General features: G+C 52.9%; 1 protein-coding gene across 6 annotated transcripts in view; it reads right to left on the reverse strand.

The window, feature by feature from the left end:
• Positions 1–19,328, reverse strand: part of CPAMD8 (C3 and PZP like alpha-2-macroglobulin domain containing 8) — a 77,149-nt gene that overhangs the window by 45,523 nt on the left and 12,298 nt on the right. For 4 of the 6 annotated variants that reach the window (XM_025885647.2, XM_073900940.1, XM_073900938.1 and 1 more), the window contains 9 exons: positions 18,289–18,373; positions 16,818–16,926; positions 14,071–14,298; positions 11,130–11,300; positions 8,095–8,223; positions 2,838–3,021; positions 1,614–1,786; positions 878–1,027; positions 339–500 (listed from right to left, as the gene is read on the reverse strand). In XM_025885647.2, coding sequence (XP_025741432.2) covers positions 339–500; positions 878–1,027; positions 1,614–1,786; positions 2,838–3,021; positions 8,095–8,223; positions 11,130–11,300; positions 14,071–14,298; positions 16,818–16,926; positions 18,289–18,373 — 1,391 coding nt within the window. Of the gene's footprint in view, positions 1–338; positions 501–877; positions 1,028–1,613; positions 1,787–2,837; positions 3,022–8,094; positions 8,224–11,129; positions 11,301–14,070; positions 14,299–16,817; positions 16,927–17,946; positions 18,092–18,288; positions 18,374–19,328 lie in introns of those variants that run through there. The other 2 variants (XM_073900942.1, XM_073900941.1) reach the window with 2 other exon arrangements.

Here is a 19,328-nt window from a genome sequence, read left to right on the forward strand (position 1 = left end):
CCAAGAAGGAGGAGCACGGATGTGAGCTACGAATGTTGGGGCGGGTGGCTGTCTGCTCCGAGGGTGAAGGTTTTCCTTCCAGCAAAGCACCCTTGACGCCTTTGCTCCGTCCCAAGTTCAAGTTATCAGTCGACACTCATAACGTTCTACACCTCGTCTGCCTTGCAAATCGGGGGGCTCCACTTATGAGCTCTCATTGGAGAGAATCAAAAATTAGTGCTGCCCCAATAAAAGTTTGGAAACGTCCCCCCTGACCATCTCTGTATCCCCGAGATCGTCTGTTTCAAAGTGAGAGGCGCTTGGAAGGGGGCGGTGGGTCTTAGACCACCTGTCCTTACAGTGAAGGCAGACCCGGAGTCCTTGGTGATGCCCCAGGGCCACGGGAAGATGGAGGAGCGCCGGCGTCGTCGGGCCGCCAGTCCAGCCCACCAGAAGGACCCATCCTCCCGGGACGCCCCGAAGGCATCAGAAACATCATAATCTTCCAATTCCCGGAAAACCTACAGGCAAAGGGGAACAGGGACCAGTCTACTAGAGGTTTCTTGTCAACCCAAACTGGCTCTCGGGGGTCTGGCATGCTCCTATTTCCACCTCCTTTCATGAATATCACTTGGAGACCATCTTGGGGGATGGGCATTGTGTCATCAGCCCCTTCTAAAGATGGGCAGAGGGGCTGAGAGGCAGGACCTGGACAATGTTATATTGCAAGAGTCTGATGAATTTGACCCCAAGATCTTTCAACTCACCAAAGCAACCATCAGGACTGCGTTCACCAGTGAGAGAAAGAATCTACACTCACATGGGGCCCTTCACTTACTGGAAAACAAGAGCCCCCCGTGGAGGTGCTGGACCCTGGCGCCCGAGGGCCCCCACGCACCTGGGCTGGAGTCAGCTGGAACCCAGACCTGAGCAGGTAGACGCTCTTGTCCACCGCAGTGACACACACGCAGCTGCCCCTCGCAGCCCTGACCCGCAGGTCAACAACCTCCCCGGGCTGGGTCTCGTTTGCCGAATACATCAGTGAAACCTGGACCCAAACACAGCGGAGAAATCGGGAGCTTGGCCAACCTCTCCCGACTGACCCACCCACCCTCTCCACCTGCCAACGAGAGTTGGTCCTCGCCAGCTCAGTGGGGGACCCTGGCCTTGCTGCCCAGGCGAGACAAGGGCGGGAGGCAGAGTGACAGGAACAAGGCCGGGACAACTGGAACATTCTGTGCAGAGGACGAGAGAGGAGGAGAGGGGTGGGCAGACAGGCACCGGCTGAGGGCATGTGGCAGCCAGTTTCAAAGGATGCAGGGACGGGGTGGGGCAGAAGGTTGAACCCGCTGCTGGGGACAGGAGCTGTGTCCCCTTAGGTCTGGAACCCAGTGGGGACAGAGAACAGTGGACCTCTTTCCCTGGGTGGGGTTAATGCAATCCCCCTCTGGGGGACTTTTGGAGGAGCATAAAGATCCAATTTATGTTGCTATTATTCCTGAAAGCAAGGCGGCCCTTACAGTCCTGCCTGTGACACCCTTTGCAAGTCCAGTGGCAGCTGTGTGCAGCCCACCCGGACGGCGCTTGCCTGTCCACCCCTCCCCCGCTCCCCTGACTGGCTCCCCATGTTCTACCTGGTTTTCAAAGAAGGTCTCAACAGCAAACTGGAGGCTGTCGGCAACCCCTTCACCATTCTCCCTGACATAGAAGACAAGCAGGCGGCCCAGGGGGACCATGCTGGGGCTCACGGCCAGCCGGAGGGAGGTCACACACACGTTGACCTCGGCTGCTGGGGCAGGAGGGGGCTCTAGGACAAGTCAAAGGTGGGGAGAGGCATGAGAACCCAGCAGCCCACAACGAGACCACCAATGCCCCAGGCTGCCCTGGGGGTGACATGGGGCACCGCAGGGGGAGGTGCTGGCCCCAGGCAAGTGATCCATAGATAGTCACATCCCCTGTTACTTCACCTAGAAGGGAAGGGAAGCCCAAAAGGATGCGGGGGTAGGATTCCCAAAGCACTATGCCGGCCAGCAGTTCTCAGCCAGCACGATGCTGCCCCCCAGGGGACATTTTTGGTTGTCACGACTTGGGAGTGCATCTAGTGGGTGGGGCCGGGAATGCTGCGCAGCACCCTACAGAGCAAAGGGAGAATGATCCAGCCCCAAACGTTAGTAGGGCGCAGGGTGGGAAACTCTGCCCTCCCATGAGAGGGACCCTGTCTGTCTGTCTGTCTGTCTGCCTACCTATCTCTGATTCTCACCTACAGGTGACTTTTCCCCTTAGGGACACTGGCAGTATCTGGAGACTTCTTAGGTTGTCACACTGTGCGTGGATAGGTTGCTGCCAGCACCGAATGGATGGAGGCCGGGGATGCTGCCCCACACCCTGCCGTGCACAGGAGGGCCCCACCACAAACGGCCTGCCTTCAAGTGTCCCCCCGCCCCCCCGCCCAGTGTGGGGATCCTGCTTGAGGCAGAAGGGCTATGAGGCAGGAGGAGGCTAAGGAAGACCCAGGGGAGGTGGTGGGTCTCGTGAGAAGCACATGGAGTCAGGGAGAGGGGGGAGGAGGAGGGCATCTGGGCTGGCAGGTGGCAACACAGCCCGGTGGGGGCCAGCGCACCCCTGTCCCCCTGCAGACAGGCAGTGAGGACAGCCTGGAGAGGACCTTGCCATCTCCAGCAGCTGGTCACTGCCCGCCCCCTGGCCCGAGCCCCATCTTGCCTGAGACACATGCCCTCCGCCCCGAGGCAGGCACCCCCTCCGGGCTGAGCCCCGCTTCCCCCTCCTTTCCGGGGTGACTCACCCCAGTCTCAGTGGTTCAGAAGGAACAAGGAACTCCGGTCAGTGGCCTGGCTCACCTGTCTCCGAAAGGTGCATTAAGCGAATGGGTGTCCCTGGGGCTGCTCGCCTGCTTCTCTGGCGGGTGAGGGGGGCGGGTTGCTGGCCCGAGAGCACGATGTTGCCCCGTGCAGCCACCTCGTAGTACAGGGTGAAGTTGCAGGGACACGTGGACTTCATGGGGAAATGGGCTTCCTCTCCGACCTGGGGGAGACATGCAGCATGGGGAGCCTTGCCTGGCACCCCAGGGCCTGGCACCAACGCCACAGCCCACCCTGGGGCAGACGGCTGCTCTGGGGCCACAGGGAGGCCAGGACATGGCCGGGCAGGGGCACTGGCCTCAGGGCCGAGAACGGGGCATCATGGCAGTGGCCATGTCCCCGTGGCAGCCTCAGCCGCGGCTCTGCAAATGGGGCTGTGGTTGGATCGAGCGTACTAATCAGTGTGGAAGCTCTCGATGGGGTGAGGCGCAGTAAAGAAGTGAACTTGGGGGCGCCTGGGTGGCTCAGATGGTTAAGCGTCTGCCTTCGGCTCAGGTCATGATCCCAGGGTCCTGGAATCAAGTCCCGCATCAGGCTCCCTGCTCCTTGGGAGCCTGCTTCTCCCTCTGCCTCTCTGTCTGTCTCTCATGAATAAATAAATAAAATCTTTAAAATAAATAAATAAATAAATAAATAAATAAATAAAATTAAAAAAACAAAAAAGAAGTAAACTTAGCCCAAAGAGAAGTCTGGCCTTTGTCCCCCAGACCCCGAGAGGGGATCTCTAAGCCTCTGAAATGTCCTGCCTGGTAAGTATCTTTGTTTACCCGAGACCTCAAGCCATACCCGATACTGAAAATATGATTTATGAGGGCTGGGTCACACCCTATCAGCTTGACCTCTGGAGGGGCGGGACTGAGGTCAGCTATGCAGGTGGTCAGCCAGGGCTATGTGACTGCCCATAAAAACCCCAGACCCTGAGCATCCCTGGTCACACATCTGGTAAGGGTCTAGGGTCCAGAATACATAAAAAACTCTTAACAACTCAATAGCAAAAAGACGAACAATTTTCTAAAACTTAACATCAGCAGGGGAAGCCGAAAGTAGGATATGCAGGATCTCCCTGCACTGTCTGAGCACCTCGTCTGAAAATCGATAATTATTCCAAAATTTAAAATAAAAAAAGTATGATAACAGATTATAACATACTGAGCAATTTTTTTTTAAGTCCTTAAGTCTGTAACATACTCTGAACCACTACACAGCAACAAAAATAACCGTAGGGAGGAGAGATGGAAAGTTTTCTTTGTACGGATGAACACCAGCTAATAAACCCAGAAGGAATGACAGATTTCAGAACCGCCATCACGCAGCCCCCCCTGGCGATAAGGGGTTACAGCAAGGATTGTCAGTGATGCTAAAGGCACCGGAGGGGAGGTTGCTGGGGGTAAGGACACTGTGGCACCCCGATTATTCAGCAGCCTCCCCCGCAAGGGGAAAGACTTGCTGGGAGGAATCAGACCCAACCCAAGGATAAGATCAGCTCCAGCAACAGGGGGGTGTCCTCAACCTGTGCCTTTTTTTTTTTTTCAAAGATTTTATTTATTTATTTGACAGAGAGAGACACAGCGAGAGAGGGAACACAAGCAGGGCGGGTGGGAGACGGGAGCCCGGTGCGGGGCTCGATCCCAGGACCCTGGGATCATGACCTGAGCCGAACACAGACACTGAACGACTGAGCCACCCAGGCGCCCCTCAATCTGTGCCTCTTGCCAGGGCCCCAAAGAGTAGCACATATGTAGCAATTCTGCCTGATTCTAATTCAGAATGTGGGATCATCTACAAGACCACGGGCCTGAATTCTTCACAAACGTCATGGCAATGAAAAGGCAGAGGCAGGGACTGTTTCAGATCAAGAGCAACTATGGATACAGAAGAGCCAAATGCAACACGTAAACTGATCCTGAATGAAATGCAGGCATGCACACACAGGCATGCACACAAGCACGTGGTTGCATGCTTACACATGTGTGCATGAGATTATGCACACGTGCATGGGTGTTCACACGCAAGACATAAGTTACATCTTGGGGACATCTTTGAAAATCGGAATACTGCCTGTGAATTAAACAATATCTTGAGTTAACATAATTTTCTTAGATGTGATAAGAGCCTTGAGATCATGCTGAAGAATGTCCTTATTTTTAGGACATGTTATGATCAAGTATTTAAGAGTGAAGCATCATGATATCTGTAACTTATTTTCCAATGTTGCCACAAAAAAAAAAAAGTCTAAAGGAGTAGATGGATGGATGGATGGCTGGGTGGATGGCTGGGTGGGTGGATGGCTGGGTGGGTGGGTAGGTGGACAAGTGAGCTCGTTGAGTAGGAGGATCGATGGATAGAGGCAAAAATGTTAATTCATAAATCTAAGTGAAAGGCACATGGTTATACCGTTTTTTATGATCTCTAAGTTTGTAAATATTCACCTTATAAAAAGGCACCTATAAACAAAAGTCCCCTTGCGTTTCAGATGTTGGAAAAAAGAAAAGAGCAAAACCTTTCCCCTCTTCACGAACGAACCCCATGATATCACAGCAATCCTAAAAGACTGGCTTGCCAGCCCCCGTTCACAGAGCAGCGCCCCTCTACATGCGCCTCGGAGCTGGAGGAAGGGGAAAGGAGCCTGACACAGAGCCCAGGCTGGACCCAGCACAGCCACGCTTATCTCAATGCCCTGAGGTTGCGCCCAGGGCCCCTCGGTGATAGTTGCGGGGGGTGGGGGGGGGGTGGCGGGAGGGACTGGAGCCTGCTGGCCTGACTCGGGCAGGAGGGAGATGTCCCTCCAAGAGGAAAGTCCGAGTGGCCCAACCAAGTCCCTGCCTAATAGGAATTGCAGTACTGGCGGCTGGGGACACAGGGCTCCTTCCCGCCCGTGTGGGATGGCAGCCAAGGCCAGCATCCCCACAACACGCTGCCGCTTGAATAGCATTAATTACAACAAGAACAGCGCGTCCAGCCAAGCCAGGCACAATCTCGTCTGACTTTCTCATTCTCATAACCCCTGCAGAGGGCCGCTAAGCCCCCGAGACGGGCAGCCCCGGTGCCAGGATTCCTCTGAGCTGCATCCCTGGCCGCCTCGGGTCCGGGCCGCGGCTCTCAGAAAGGGAGTGCCAGAGGCTTACGGTGAGGCCTGGGAGCAATGTCGGGTAGCCTCTAGCTAAGGGAGTTAACAGGGTGCTTTATTATACATCTATCCTCCAAGAGATGAGGGGGTAAACAAACCACCATTCGTCCACACCATATGACGGAAAGACAAGGCGGAACCTTCGATGCATGTTGTTAAGTGAAAGAAGCAATGTGAAAAAGCTAAGTGCCGTACGGTTCCAACTACAGCAGGCCCCTTATCCGTGGTTTCGGTTACCTGCCATCCACGGGGGTCTGGAAGCGGCCTGACGCCACGTCACAACACCTGCGTCATTCCCCTTACTTCATCCCCTCATGTAGACATTCCACCACCTTGTGATCATAAGCCGGGTGGGCACAGTACAGTGTATTTTGAGAGAGAGAAACCACACTCACGTGGCTCTTATTACAGCACATTATTACGGTGGTTCTATTTTATTATGAATTATTGTTGGTAATCTCTTACTATGCCTAATTTATAAGTCAATCTGTGTCATAGGTATGTACGTATAGGAAAGAACGTGTAAGTAGGGTTTGGTACTATGCGCAGTTTCGGTCAGCCACTGGGGAGGCAGCCACTGGGGAGGCAGGGGTGTATCCCCACGGATAAGGGGGGACGACTCTATGCGTGGGATGGGAAAACAGCTATTTTGAGTTGCTACCTGGGCATTCGATGCCCTGACAAGCTGCTCACACCTTGAGTCTGGATACTAGGATGAGGACCTGAGCTTAGGATTCTGGCCACAAGTTTCTGCTTCACTTTTCCTCACGTGTCTTTTTAAAATAACCACTTAGCAGGATGCCTGGGTGGCTCAGTCAGTTAAGCATCTGCCTTCAGCTCAGGTCGTGATTCCAAGGTCCTGGGATAGAGCCCTGCTTTGGGCTCCCTGCTCCGCAGGGAGTCTGCTTCTCCCTCTGCCTGCTTATGCACTCACTCTCTCTGACAAAGAAATACATAAAACCTTTAAAATAAAATAACCACTTAGCACTGACCCCCAAAATGTTAGTGACCTCCTCCTCAACCACCTTATGAGGCACAGGTACTTGCTGCCCTGTTATCTCCTGCTCGCTTGTGACCTGGAATGGAGGTGACCCAGCTCACTGGGCACCCACCCACCCCACTCTGCGAGCTGTAAATAAATCTCGTGACTTGACTTCCTTTGTGCATGTCTATTGAAACTGTGCCTCCGATCCAAACAACCCCAGGGGTTTTCACTTCTCCCAACAAGATATGACATTCTGGAAAAGGCAGAAGGATAAAGACAGTGAAAAGATCGGTGGTTGCCAGGGGCTAGTGGGGATGGAGGGATGAATGAACAGGTGGGGGGGGAGTCCAGAGGATTTTTAGGGCAGTGAAACCATTCTGTACGATACTATAATGCTGGATGTGTGTCGTTATATGTTTGTCCAAACCCACGGAATCTGCAGTGCCAGGAGAGGCCCCTAACATACCCTGCAGACTTTAGTCAACAAGGACACGTGGACACTGGCTCATCAACCGTAACAGGCGTGCCACCCGAAGGCAAGCTGCTAATCTTCAGGGACACTGCACGCAGAGGAGAGGGGGTCCAGAGGAACTCTCTGCACTTTCTACTCCATGCTTACAGCTCCCTATCTCCACACGCATCTCCGCGCATCTTACTTAAGCGTGATTGTTGAAGAACAGACCGGGAAGAAGGAACACGAGACCCAGCTCTGGGGCTGTCTCATCTCGGTACTGGGTGTGCAAGCGTCAGCTGGGGAACCCTGGTGCCTGTGCCCAGCAAGTGCCAGCCTGCAGACGGCGGGAAGCTGGGCCAACCACAGGGGTCCCGCCTCAGGCCTGGGAGCAAGCGACAGCACCCCGAGGGCCAGGTTTATCAGAGTAAACCCCAGGGCCACAGCCTAAATGTTCACTATAATTAAATGACGGGCATTCATCCCGAGGAACCTCCCCCCCCCGCCCCACCGTGCTGGAGGGACGGGGGCTCCGGCTTCAGTACCAGCATCAGCCCTGCTGGGGGAGGAGCAGATCCCTCCCCCGCCCAGGTGCGTGCTCATGGCTTTCTGGCTTTCTGGGCCCATCCTGCCAGGGAAGGGCGGGTGGGGGGAGCACACCTGAAAGCCTTACCTGCAGGGGGCGGGAAGGCGGCTGCAGCTGCAGATAGCACTGGCTGGGGGAGTACCAGCTGCTGAGAGACAGGTAGCTGGGCAGGTACTGGGCCCCCACAGGCTTTCCATTGAGGGCCACCACCTTGGTCTGAAGAAAAGAGGGTACTTGGTCAAGGCCTGGGTGCTTCGTGGAGGAAGGGGGTCTTGGGGTTCCTCTGCCTACCCTGGCCTGCAGCAAGACCCTCTCATGTTCCAATTTGCCTTTGGGGACCCCTCTCCCCAGTTCTCAGAGACTGGGGTCCAATGTGCCTTAATGCACTGTTCCCCAGCTCCAGGAAGCACGTGGCCAAGACTGGTCACAGGGTGAAAGGGGGTGGCTCAGGCAGAGGCAGGTGACTCGTGTGGCCACCAAGAGATAGTTTTATCACAGGCATATTAGGAAGCCCTCCCCATCCCCCTTTCTCTCCCTCCCTCTCTCTCTGGCTTGCCAGTGGCCCTGGTGGCTTCTCAGAGGGGATAAGAGGCCTGGGAAGTGACCACAGAGAAGGTGGGCAGGAGAAAGAGTGGCTGTGTTGGACAGCATCCCTGGGGCTCTGGACCCTGCGGCTCCCTGAGCTCAAGTCCTTCCCCTCCATGCCCACCAAGCCCTGCGGGGGTGGTAATACTGCTTTTTGCTCCCTTGGAGTTTGAGCCTGTTCCCTTCACTTGCTGCTGAAAGACTACAGGGCAACACAAGGGAGAGGCCAGAGGTGCAGATCGAAGACTTCTGTGAGATCAAGAATAAAGAAGTTGGTCCATTTTGTCCCCAGTTTCTGGGAGGTAGCCTCTAAAGCCCTGGGGTCTCCCAAGTGACGAGCGTGTCTCTGTTAATTCACAGTGTGTCCTGGTAACACGTGCTACCAAGCTGACTCAGGACAGGGACAAGCGGCTGGGGCTTCGAGATTCGTGCTACCAGCCGGACCTCCGGGGAGGGAGCTCTGGCTAGAACCGGAGTTTAGTTGTACAGCCAATGATTCATGCCTATATCACGCCCCTGGCTGGTGCTTCTCTGTGGCTACTGTCACACGTCACACATCACGAGCCAGAAAGGTAGGGTGTCCCAGGGACTCCACAGGGACAGCACGAGAAGCTTCAAATGGGGGGCCCTCCCAGGTCTCTCCCGCTGCCTCACTCTTTTTGTTTTTTGGGTTTTTTGTTTTGTTTTGTTTTTTAAAGATTTTATTTATTTATTTGATAGCAGAAGCAGGGGGGGGAGGGGAGCGGCAGAGGGAGAAGCAGACTCCCCGCTGAGCAGGCAGCCTGACACGGGACTCGATCCCAGGACCCTGGGATCATGACCTGAGCCAAAGGCAGAGGTTTAACCGACGGAGCCACCCAGGCGCCCCTACCTCGCTCTCTGCCGGTCCTAATCTGCCACATCGCTGTAATAAAACTGTGACTGCCAAACATACAAATCTCCAGTTAAAAAATAAGGCCTGGGGATGGCATGTTCAGCGTGGTGACCAGAGTTAACAATACGGTACTGTATATTTGGAAGTTGCTAAGAGTAGATCTCCAAATTTCTCGTAAGGAAAGAAAAATGTATAACGATGTGTGGCGCCCGTTGTTGACCACTTACTGTGGTGACTGTTTCACAACACGTGCAAATATGGACTCATGTTGTCCACCAGAAACGAACATAGAGCGATGTGTCAATTACGCCTCAGTTACAAATAATTAGGGGCGCCTGGGTGGCACCATCAATTAAGCGTCCAAATTGATTTTGGCTCAGGTCGTGATCTCGGGGTCCTGGGATTGAGCCCCACATCGGGCTCTGCACTCGGCGCGGAGTTGGCTTGTCCCTCTCCCTCTGCTACTCCTCCCAGCTCATGCACTCTCTCTAAAATAAAAAATTAAAAATAATTAATATTTATAATTAGTTTTGTGTTTAAAAGAATTAAAGACCTTTTCCTAAGCAGTGTTTAGTAACAGAAACAGAATATCTTTCTATTAAAGTGACATTTTTGGGAAAAGCTCATTTTTAGACATGTATCTATGAGACAGAAAAATTTTTTAGCTAATTCTGGTATTTGTATTATTTCGGGGCTTTGCTGCTACTTAATTGCTAGGGGACTAATGGAAATAAAGGAATGACTTTTGATCATTTAAAAAAAAGGCTGTAATTGTAATAATGAATTTGTAGCCAGCTGGAGGGCTGTAGCCTGGAGACCCTCGAGCTTGCAACTTGGATGGTTAAAAGTCTTTAAGGACATGTCGCCCCACAGAGGACACAGTCACCCCAAGTGTCCTTGGCTCCCACCTACACATTTACTCTAGGCAGCCCCCCACCCCTTCCCTGCCATCCAGCGCCCGTGGGGCCATCACAGAGCCCGGGGTCAGGGGGCTGCTGGGACACCCTCTTCTATCACTCCTGCTCCTCCCTCCCCTGACAATGGGACCCCATGTCCTGCTCATTCTACCTTCACAGCTCCAGGCTCAGTGGCCTCTCTGTCATCACCTCCTGTCTGCCCACCTGTGCCCCCACCCCCAGGTATCCTCCCATTAGGGTCACTGGAGCAACTGCTGGGTATCCAAAATCAGATCACTCTGTCCCCCTGATGCTGCCTTCTGGGTAAGCCCCAAGCACCCCTGTGAGGTCAGGGGCACCCCGCCAGCTCCCTCCTCCATATCTTCCTGAAGGGCTCCAGCCTGGCTGGGCCTTGCAGGACCCAATTACATGATGATCGAGGGCCTCTGGGCCTCTGCATGCTGTTCCACCCTCCCAGAAGCAGCCTGGATGACCCTCTTCAAAGTCAGGAGTCCACATGATGAAATCCCTTTGGGCCAGCCTCCTTTAGCATGACAGAGCCAGAAGACCTCACCTCTCCTTGACCTCCCATCTTGCCCTGGGATGGGCTGGTTATCCATCCCCCAAACTCCCCATCAAAGACTGTAAACTCCCTCAGGGCAGCAGTAGGCCACAGGTCCACTGAGCTGGTGCCCAAGCATGGACTGAGGAAGGCACCAAGGCTGTGTCTGAGGGCTCAGTGACAAGGATCCAAGCAACTCACCCACCTCCAGCCACACGTGTTGGGCTGACATGGGGATGAAGGGGATTTCAAACCCCACCAGCCCTCCCCGGGATACAGATTCGATGGTGTAGATGTTGTCCTTCGGTGTCAGCTCAGCCCTGATCTGGACCGTCACCCCCTCAGCTGGGCTGCCATCCGGGTAGGACAGCTCCACCTGGAAGGGGTCACCAAAGATTCAACACAGTCAGGGCAGCACCACTCCCCAAACTGATCTAATCCCCCATCAGAATCCCAGCCAACTTCTTCACAGAAATTGACAAGCTGATGCTAAAATTCACAAGGAATTGCAAGGACCCCCAAATAACCAAAATAATCATGAAAAAGAGGAACAAAGGAGAACTCACGTGTCCCAATTTCAAAACTCACTAAGAAGCTACAATAATCAAGATAATATGGTACTGGCACAGAAGACACATGGTGATCAATGGGATAGAACTGAGAGTCCAGATATAAACCCACACATCCCTGGCAAATTGGTTTTCAACAAGGGCACTAAGACCTCCAATGGGGAAAGAACAGTCTCCAACAAACGGGGCTGGGATGACTGGATGCCCACACGCAAAAGAATGAAGGTGAACCCCTACCTCACACCATCTACAAAAGTTAAACATGGATCATAGACCTAAAGTTAAGAGCTAGAACTTTGAAACACTTAGACAATGGCGGGGAGGGGTGGGAGGACTTTCGTGACCTTGGACCTGGCAAATAAGTCACAAGGTAGGAGTCACCATGTGCTGGCCGTTAGCCCGGTGCTGCACGGTGAAGTGGACCTCCTGGGCCACATGGTGTGGAATTAAATGAAGACCACCTGAAAAAAACGAGCAAAGGCTATTTACTCAGAGCTTGCTGTAGCAAGGAGTCACAGCCACCATCACTGGTGTTTGGCAGAGGCTCAAATGCGGGTGAAGTGAGAAATCCTTATAGCGAGAAACAGGGAAGGCTTCAGGTGTGTCCCAGTTGGAGGCTACTGGTGTGGAGAAGCTGTAGGTGGCTAACTGGAAGTGGGGTATCCTAGGCAATCGGTCAGGGGAGCATACAGGGACTCAGTATCTATCCAGGGCGCGGATTTATTTCTGCACTCTGAATTCCATCCCATCGGTCTCCATTTTCAAATCACAGTGTAGGAATCACCACGTGTTAGCCATTGGCCTTGTGCCACATTGGGGTAGAAACAGCATGGGCAATGCTACAAACAGTTCCATGTGATGCTCAGGCCTCATTCAGATGGGTAGAAAAGGCAGTCAGAACAAGGGGTTCAGAAGACAGGGATGGTGGGGCACCTGGGACTCAGTGGGTTAAGCATCTGCCTTCGGCTCAGGTCATGATCCCAGTATGGTGGGATCGAGCCCCGCATTGGACTCTGTGCTCAGTGGGGAGTCTGCTTCTCTCTCTCTCCCTCTGCCCCTCCCCTCCGCACGTGCACATGCGCCAAGTGTGCTTGCCACCCCCACAAATAAATAAATAAAATCACAAAAAAAAAAAAAAAGAGGGACTCCTGGGTGGCTCAGTCAGTTAAGCGTCTGCTTTTGGCTCAGGTCATGATCCCAGGGTCCTGGGATCGAGTCCTGCGTTGGGCTCCTTGTTCAGCGGGGAGCCTGCTTCTCACTCTACCTGCTGCTCTCCCTGCTTGTGTGCTCTCTCTCTGACAAATAAATAAAATAAAATAAAATAAAAAGTCAGGGATGGTATGAAAGAAATATGGTCCGTGGGCCCTGAAGGACCCTAGAGTAGCCCCTCACCCGTGCAGATATTTGGTGACAGAGTGACAGGGGCTTCAGCCTACATGATCCCCACTGAGAGCTCCGTTCTTTAATGTAGATGGTGGATAATCTCTCAGCTGTACGTGAAATGCTCCCCTTCGTTGATCTGACAGCCCAAGCCCCTTATTCATGCACATTCTGACCCTGCTCCTTGTGCTTTAGCTTCTCTACAAGCTGGGACCCTCAAAGCCAGGGGCACACAGGTTGTGGCTCTGTGTGCGGACAGTAGGGGCTGGGATCTGGGCAGAGAGAAGGAGGAGGTCTCAGAACGGAGTGGAAGTAGCAGGACACAGCGTGAGGCCAGACCACCAGGATCCTGCGAGTTAACCACGGAAGGCAAGAGGGGCCGGGGATGTGGGTATTGGGCAGAGCTGGGGTCAGGGGTGTAGCCAGCTTCCCTCTGGGGTGACATCGGGCACCACTGGCCTTGCCCCCGCAGAACACAAATGCCCAGTGTACAATTAGGATTAGGATAAGGATGTTGGGTTTCTGGTCATGTAAAACCTGACCGAGTCTAAGAACGCCCTGGTGGGCGGGTAGGATGTGGGGGCCTATTCAAAATGCCACTTTCCCCCAGGGGATCTGAACCAGTGTGTCTCAGGGGCAGGAGATCTGCCTTTGGGAGCATTCCCTTGGATGCTAGTTCCTCCAGAAATAAAGTCAACCCAGATAAGAAACGCATTGCCTTAGAGAGACTGACTTAATAAATGGATATACCAGGTCTTGGTCTGTAGGTACAGGCATGTCTCTCTATGTTGAATAAAGTAGACCACCCTTTTAGATGGAGCAAAATGTCCAGGGTTCCTCACCCTGGGGTACCAGCTCTTTTTTTATTTTATTTTATTCATTTATTCATAAGAGAGAGAGGCAGAGGGAGAAGCAGGCTCCCCGCTGAGCAGGGAGCCCCATGCGGGACTCGATTCCAGGACCCTGGGATCATGTGGGGTAGCAGCTCTTGCCACATCAGCAATACAGCCCTCGGTCCCCTGAGAGCAAAGGTTACACGGTGCAATTAAAGGACACCGTCTTCAGCAGCGTCCCCACTGCAGACCCACAGCGCCACCGCCCTGGGTTCATGGTGGTCCTCGAGAGGAGCTGGGGTGGAGGCAGTGCAGAGCCTGAGCCCTCGGATGGCCCCCACTGGGCGCCGTCCCCAGCGCTTACCTTCCCCATGTAGGACAGGCCCGGCTTGAACTCCTTTCTGGTATCCTTGGAGTAGCGGATGTCCACCAGCTGCCTCTGGACAGGGGTGGAGGCGTCAAACGCCACCTGCTGGCTCCCATCCACACTGGTCACCATGGCCCAGATGCTGACGGTGCCCCGGAAGTGTTCGGGGACATCGGCGGGGATCATGTCCTTCACACAGATGTCGAAGTCCTGGGAGCCGTGGATCTGGAGGCACGAAGCGCACAGAATGGTGCTCACTCGGCGTTAGAGTGGCTTCGAGGAACGACTCTCAAAAACCCATCTGAAGCACAGGATGCTCCAGCTGCTGGAGGCCCAGGGGAACACGAAGTGACACGGCCAAGCTGCGCTGTGGGTCACTGGATCCCTTGCTGGATATGTAGCATGCCTCCGGGAGTAAGATGATCACCCTCCAGCAGACAGCGGGGCAGGGATTTGAACCCGGTCACCCCCGCTTTGGAGCACTCACACCTGCTCCTGCTCCTGGGGCACAGAACGCCCCCATTTGACCTCTATCTCAGGACCCAGCTGGGGGCCTGGTAAACAAGCCACTTCCAGAAACAGCTTTGTACAACATTACTCAGTAAACCAGAGAATTAAGGCAAGGGCCACAACCAGCAGAAGGGATGACAAGGGTCCAGGGCTGGAGGCCTCAGACAGGCAGAGGACCTCCAGACTCTACATACATGGGAATGTGAAGTTATGCGGGTGCTTTGGAAAATAGTCTGGGAGTTTCTCACATGGCTAAACTTAGTTACCCCTGAATATACAAACAGACCATGGCTGGACCATATAGAAAAATGGCCAACCCATTATCTACGAGCCTTGAAGGAAGTCTGACCCCCATGTCTAGCAACTAGTAGAAAGACAAACCCCCATAACAACCAGCCCCAAATGGCCAGGACTTGATTAATAATTGAGAACTTCTAAGATTTTTGTCCCTACTTCTTTTTTTTTTAAGACTCATTTTTTATTTAAGTCATCTTTACACCCAACATGAAGCTCAAACTCATGAGCCCAAGATGAACAGTCGCTTATTCTACTGACCGAGCCAGCCAAGCACCCCTTTTTTATTTTATTTTATTAAAGGTTTACTTATTTATTTCAGAAAGAGAGAGAGTGCATGTGTGCACTAGCAGGAGGGGCAGAGGGAGAGGGAGAGAGCTTCTCAAGCAGACTCTGAGCTGAGTGCAGAGCCTGACGTGGGGCTAGATCCCACAACCACAAGATCCCAACCTGAGCCAAAACCAAGAGTCAGATGTCCAACCGACTGTGCCACCCAGGCACCCCCAGGCACGCCTTTTTAAGAAAAAAAATTTTTTTAATTAACTCTACCCCCAAGGTGGGGCTCAAACTCATGACTCCAAGATCAAGAGTCGCATGCTCTACCTACTGAGCCAACCATATGTCCCATTTTGCCTTTACTTCTTAGAACCAAATGAGAAAGCCAAATATGCACCCCTAACCAATCTTACGGGATGCTCCCCTTCTAGTTAGGTGCCCACAGCTTCCCCACACCTACAGCCTCCAGCAGGGGCACACCTGAAGCCTTCCCTCTTTCCCACGATAAAGCTTCGAGCTGCCAAGTGGGGGTGATGGTAGCTGATTCCCTTGCTACAGCAAGCTCCGAATAAATAGCCTTTGCTCACTCTTACGTGGGCAGTCTATTTAATTCCACACCACACAACCCAGGAATGCCACATCCAAGAGAAATGAACACGTCCAGCCTCACACAAACCTGTATACGAATGTTCAGAGCAGCATTATCTATAATAGCCAAAAAGCGGGAAAAACTCAAATATCCATCGACAGGTAAACAGAAAAACGAAATGTGGTCCATCCATACAATGGACTATTACTCAGCCATGAAAAGGAACACAACTCGGACACCTGCTACAACGTGGATGAACCTTGAGAACATGGTGCCGAGTGAAAGAAGCCGGACGCAGAAGACCATATGGTGTATGATTCCGTGTATACCAAAAGTCCAAACCAGGCAAATTCATAGAGACAGGAAGCCGATCGGTGGTTGCCCAGGGCTGGGGATGGAAACAGATGAATTGCAAAAGGACGTGAGGGATTTGGGGAGGATTGGAAATATCCAAAATCTGGACCGTGGTGGCTGTTGCACAACTCTGAATATACTAAAAGCCACGAATCCTACATTCTATATGTATGGCCCCTATATGTACGGTATGTGAATTATATCTCAATAAAACTATTTCTTAAAAAAACTCTGCACATAATATCCGGGGAGGAAACACATCAACATATCAATAGTGGTTGTGTCTGTCAGAGAAGAAATCACCTTTATTTCTTCTTTTTTTGATATTTTCTAAAGTCTCCATGATCAGCCTGCAGGAATTTTATCATTGGGAAAGTCCTCACCATATAAACTGTTTTAGAATGGGGCCCCTGGGTGGCTCAGTCGTTAAGCATCTGCCTTCGGCTCAGGTCATGATCTCAGGGTCCTGGGATCGAGCCCCACCTTGGGTTTCCCGCTCAGCGGGGAACCTGCCTCTCCCTCTCCCTCTGCTCCTCTCCCCTGCTGTGCTCTCACTGTCTCTCTCAAAATGAATACATAAAAAGTCTTAAAAAAAAAAAAAAAGACGCAGTAAACTGTTTTAGAAAGTAAAATAAAATAAATGATCACGGAGCTGAAGCCAAGGGCAGGCCCTGCAGGAAGGGATCCATTGGATGAGCAGCATGGGGTCCCTGCTCCTCACCTTTGTGGTTCTGAGGACGGGGCGCCCCACCTCCTGGCTGTAGTACCCCACGCCATTTACAGTCATATTGATCGTTAAGGTTCCCGAGACAGGTTTCCCAAAGGTATACCTGGAACAAAAAGACAAAGAAGGTTAATTTCACGGGGAGCAGCGGGGGGGGGGAGGGGTCAGTCTCAGGAAGGCCAAGCTCCCGTGGTGTGGCCAGCCGATACGGGGATGCTTCCCCATCCTACATTCTGTGCTTACAGCCCTTCCCACAGCCCAGAGTCGGCACAGATAGGCCAGAATAGGGGCCTGCAATCCTCTGCACCAAGACTTGTATTTGACAGAAAAAGAGACCAAGGGTCAGACAGGAACTCTGGACCCAAGAGCCGGAGGGTATGTGAGACAACCACTGGGCCTGCCACTTGTTGAAGCAGGACAGTACAGAGGATCAAACAACCATGGGCACCAGGGAAGCCTGGGCCTAAGTGCCCTGTGAATTCAACTTTGAACCAGGGATCAGACTGCTCAGTTTCCTCTCCCAGAGAATGGGAATAAAACTATCCTCTCAGAGATGCTGGTAAAACTTAAATGTATGTTTGTCATGCCTTATGCAGAGGGAACACCTGCCTACAGGGCCCACGAGTAGGATGGCAGATCACAGTGAATAAAAAAATAACACCAGGCATTTTGATAGTATTTTCTAGACTATAAAAAAGGTGTGTGTACCCAACACATCCTTGGATTTTATTTTATTTTTTAAAACTTTATTTAAGTATAGTTGACAACATCCTTGGATTTTAAAACACATGTAGCAGGGGCACGTGGCTAGTTTGGTCAGTAGAGTGAGGCACTCTTGATCTCAGGGTCATGAGTTCGAGCCCCACGTTAGCAGTAGAGATTACTTAAAAAACAAAAAACCAGTAACAATAAAAAAGATTTAAAGGAAAAAATATATATAACAATAAAAACAAACAAACAAACAAACAAAACCCCGCACAGCTGGAGGAGCGGAGGGCAGTAGAACCGTCTCAACCACAAGCTCTAGGAGGTGGCAAAGCTGGGCGGGAACACAAGTCTTGGAGGACTCTCCCTGGAGGGCCCCAGAAAGGGACAGCATCCCGGACACCCTCTGGTCAACCCTCACTTTGGAGCTGGTCATTAGCTTGGTCAGGAGACAGGTAATTCCTTCAAGAAATCCCTTGCGGGTCAGCCCATTCTCTGTGGGTGCTGTTTGCAAGGAAGGGGGGGGACACTGGAAGGGAAGGGAGAGGGGTGCCCTCCCAGGGGGAGAGGAATAACCGCTGGAAGAGGGGAGTAACGGCTGGAAGAAGGAATTACCCGCCCCAGGGGCGTGTCTGAGAGAGGAGGGGCATGCCCGTGGGGGCGTGTCCCGGGAACGGGCGTGTCCCGGGAAGGGGCGTGTCTACAGGAGAGGGGCGTGTCTACAGGGGGAGGGGCTCGCCCATGAGGGCCACCTCTTTCTCACCTGGCCCGCACAGTGCCCTTCTCGCATGTGTCCAGGTCCCGAATATACTGGGGCGGGTCAATAAGGAGCTCAAATTTCGGCAACACTGGAAGGAGAGAGCAGAGAGAGGGAGGGGCGGCTCCCACCGCTGGGGTGGCCTCAGAAAGTCCTGGAGCTGTGGGAGGGTTAACGGCAAAGCCGCAGCCCAGGGACACCTAGCGGCCAACACCACAGGAATCCACACCCCCACCCTTCGTTGAGCGCAGGCAGCATTCTGGGGATTTTGCTGACCCACATCTATTTCCTATTTTGGGGGGACACACACTTTTTCTTCCGAGAGGCCCACAACTCATCACTTTTAGGCCATGAGCTCTGCGCGCAGCCCAGCCCAGAGGTGCATGAGTGGCTCAGCCCTGGGAGCGTCCAGCCATCTGGTCACCCTGGGCAACTTGGGGAGGAGGGACGGACACCCGGACACCCAGAAGCCGCTCAGAGGAAACGCAAAGAAGCTGGTCCTTCGAGCTTGTGACACAAAGCCATAAATTCCTTTCCTTTAATTTCCAGAGGTTGCACTGGGCTTCTGCCGCTTGCAACCAACAGCCCTGCCCTCTACAGCCTTTCCGTCTAGGGCCTTCCTCTTGAAAGGAGAAACCCTTGACCAGGTTAAGGGAGAATTTCAGCACAGAAGCAGAGTAAGTGGCTCTGGGCCATGTTTGTTCCCCAGCTCCTGTTAACATGAGCAATTTCCTGAATGGATCTCAACGTCTCAGCTCCCCCATCTGTGCACAGGGTCGGGATGACAACAGAAGAACCAAAAGAAACAGACTTAAAAAGGAAGGGAGGGGGCACCTGGGTGGCTCAGTCAGTTAAGCGTCTGCCTTAGGCTCAGGTCATGATCCCGGGGTCCTGGGATCGAGCCCCGCATCAGGCTCCCTGCTCCTCGGGGAGCCTGCTTCTCCCTCTCCCTCTGCTTGCCGCTCCCCCTGCTTGTGCTCTCTCCCTCTCAGTCAAATAAATAAATAAAATCTTTAAAAAATAATAAAAATAAAAAGGACGGGAAT

Source organism: Callorhinus ursinus, unplaced genomic scaffold (genome assembly GCF_003265705.2).
Source record: "Callorhinus ursinus isolate GAN/ISIS: 27379988/994484 unplaced genomic scaffold, GSC_fseal_2.0 scaffold15, whole genome shotgun sequence".
NCBI lineage: Eukaryota > Metazoa > Chordata > Mammalia > Carnivora > Otariidae > Callorhinus > Callorhinus ursinus.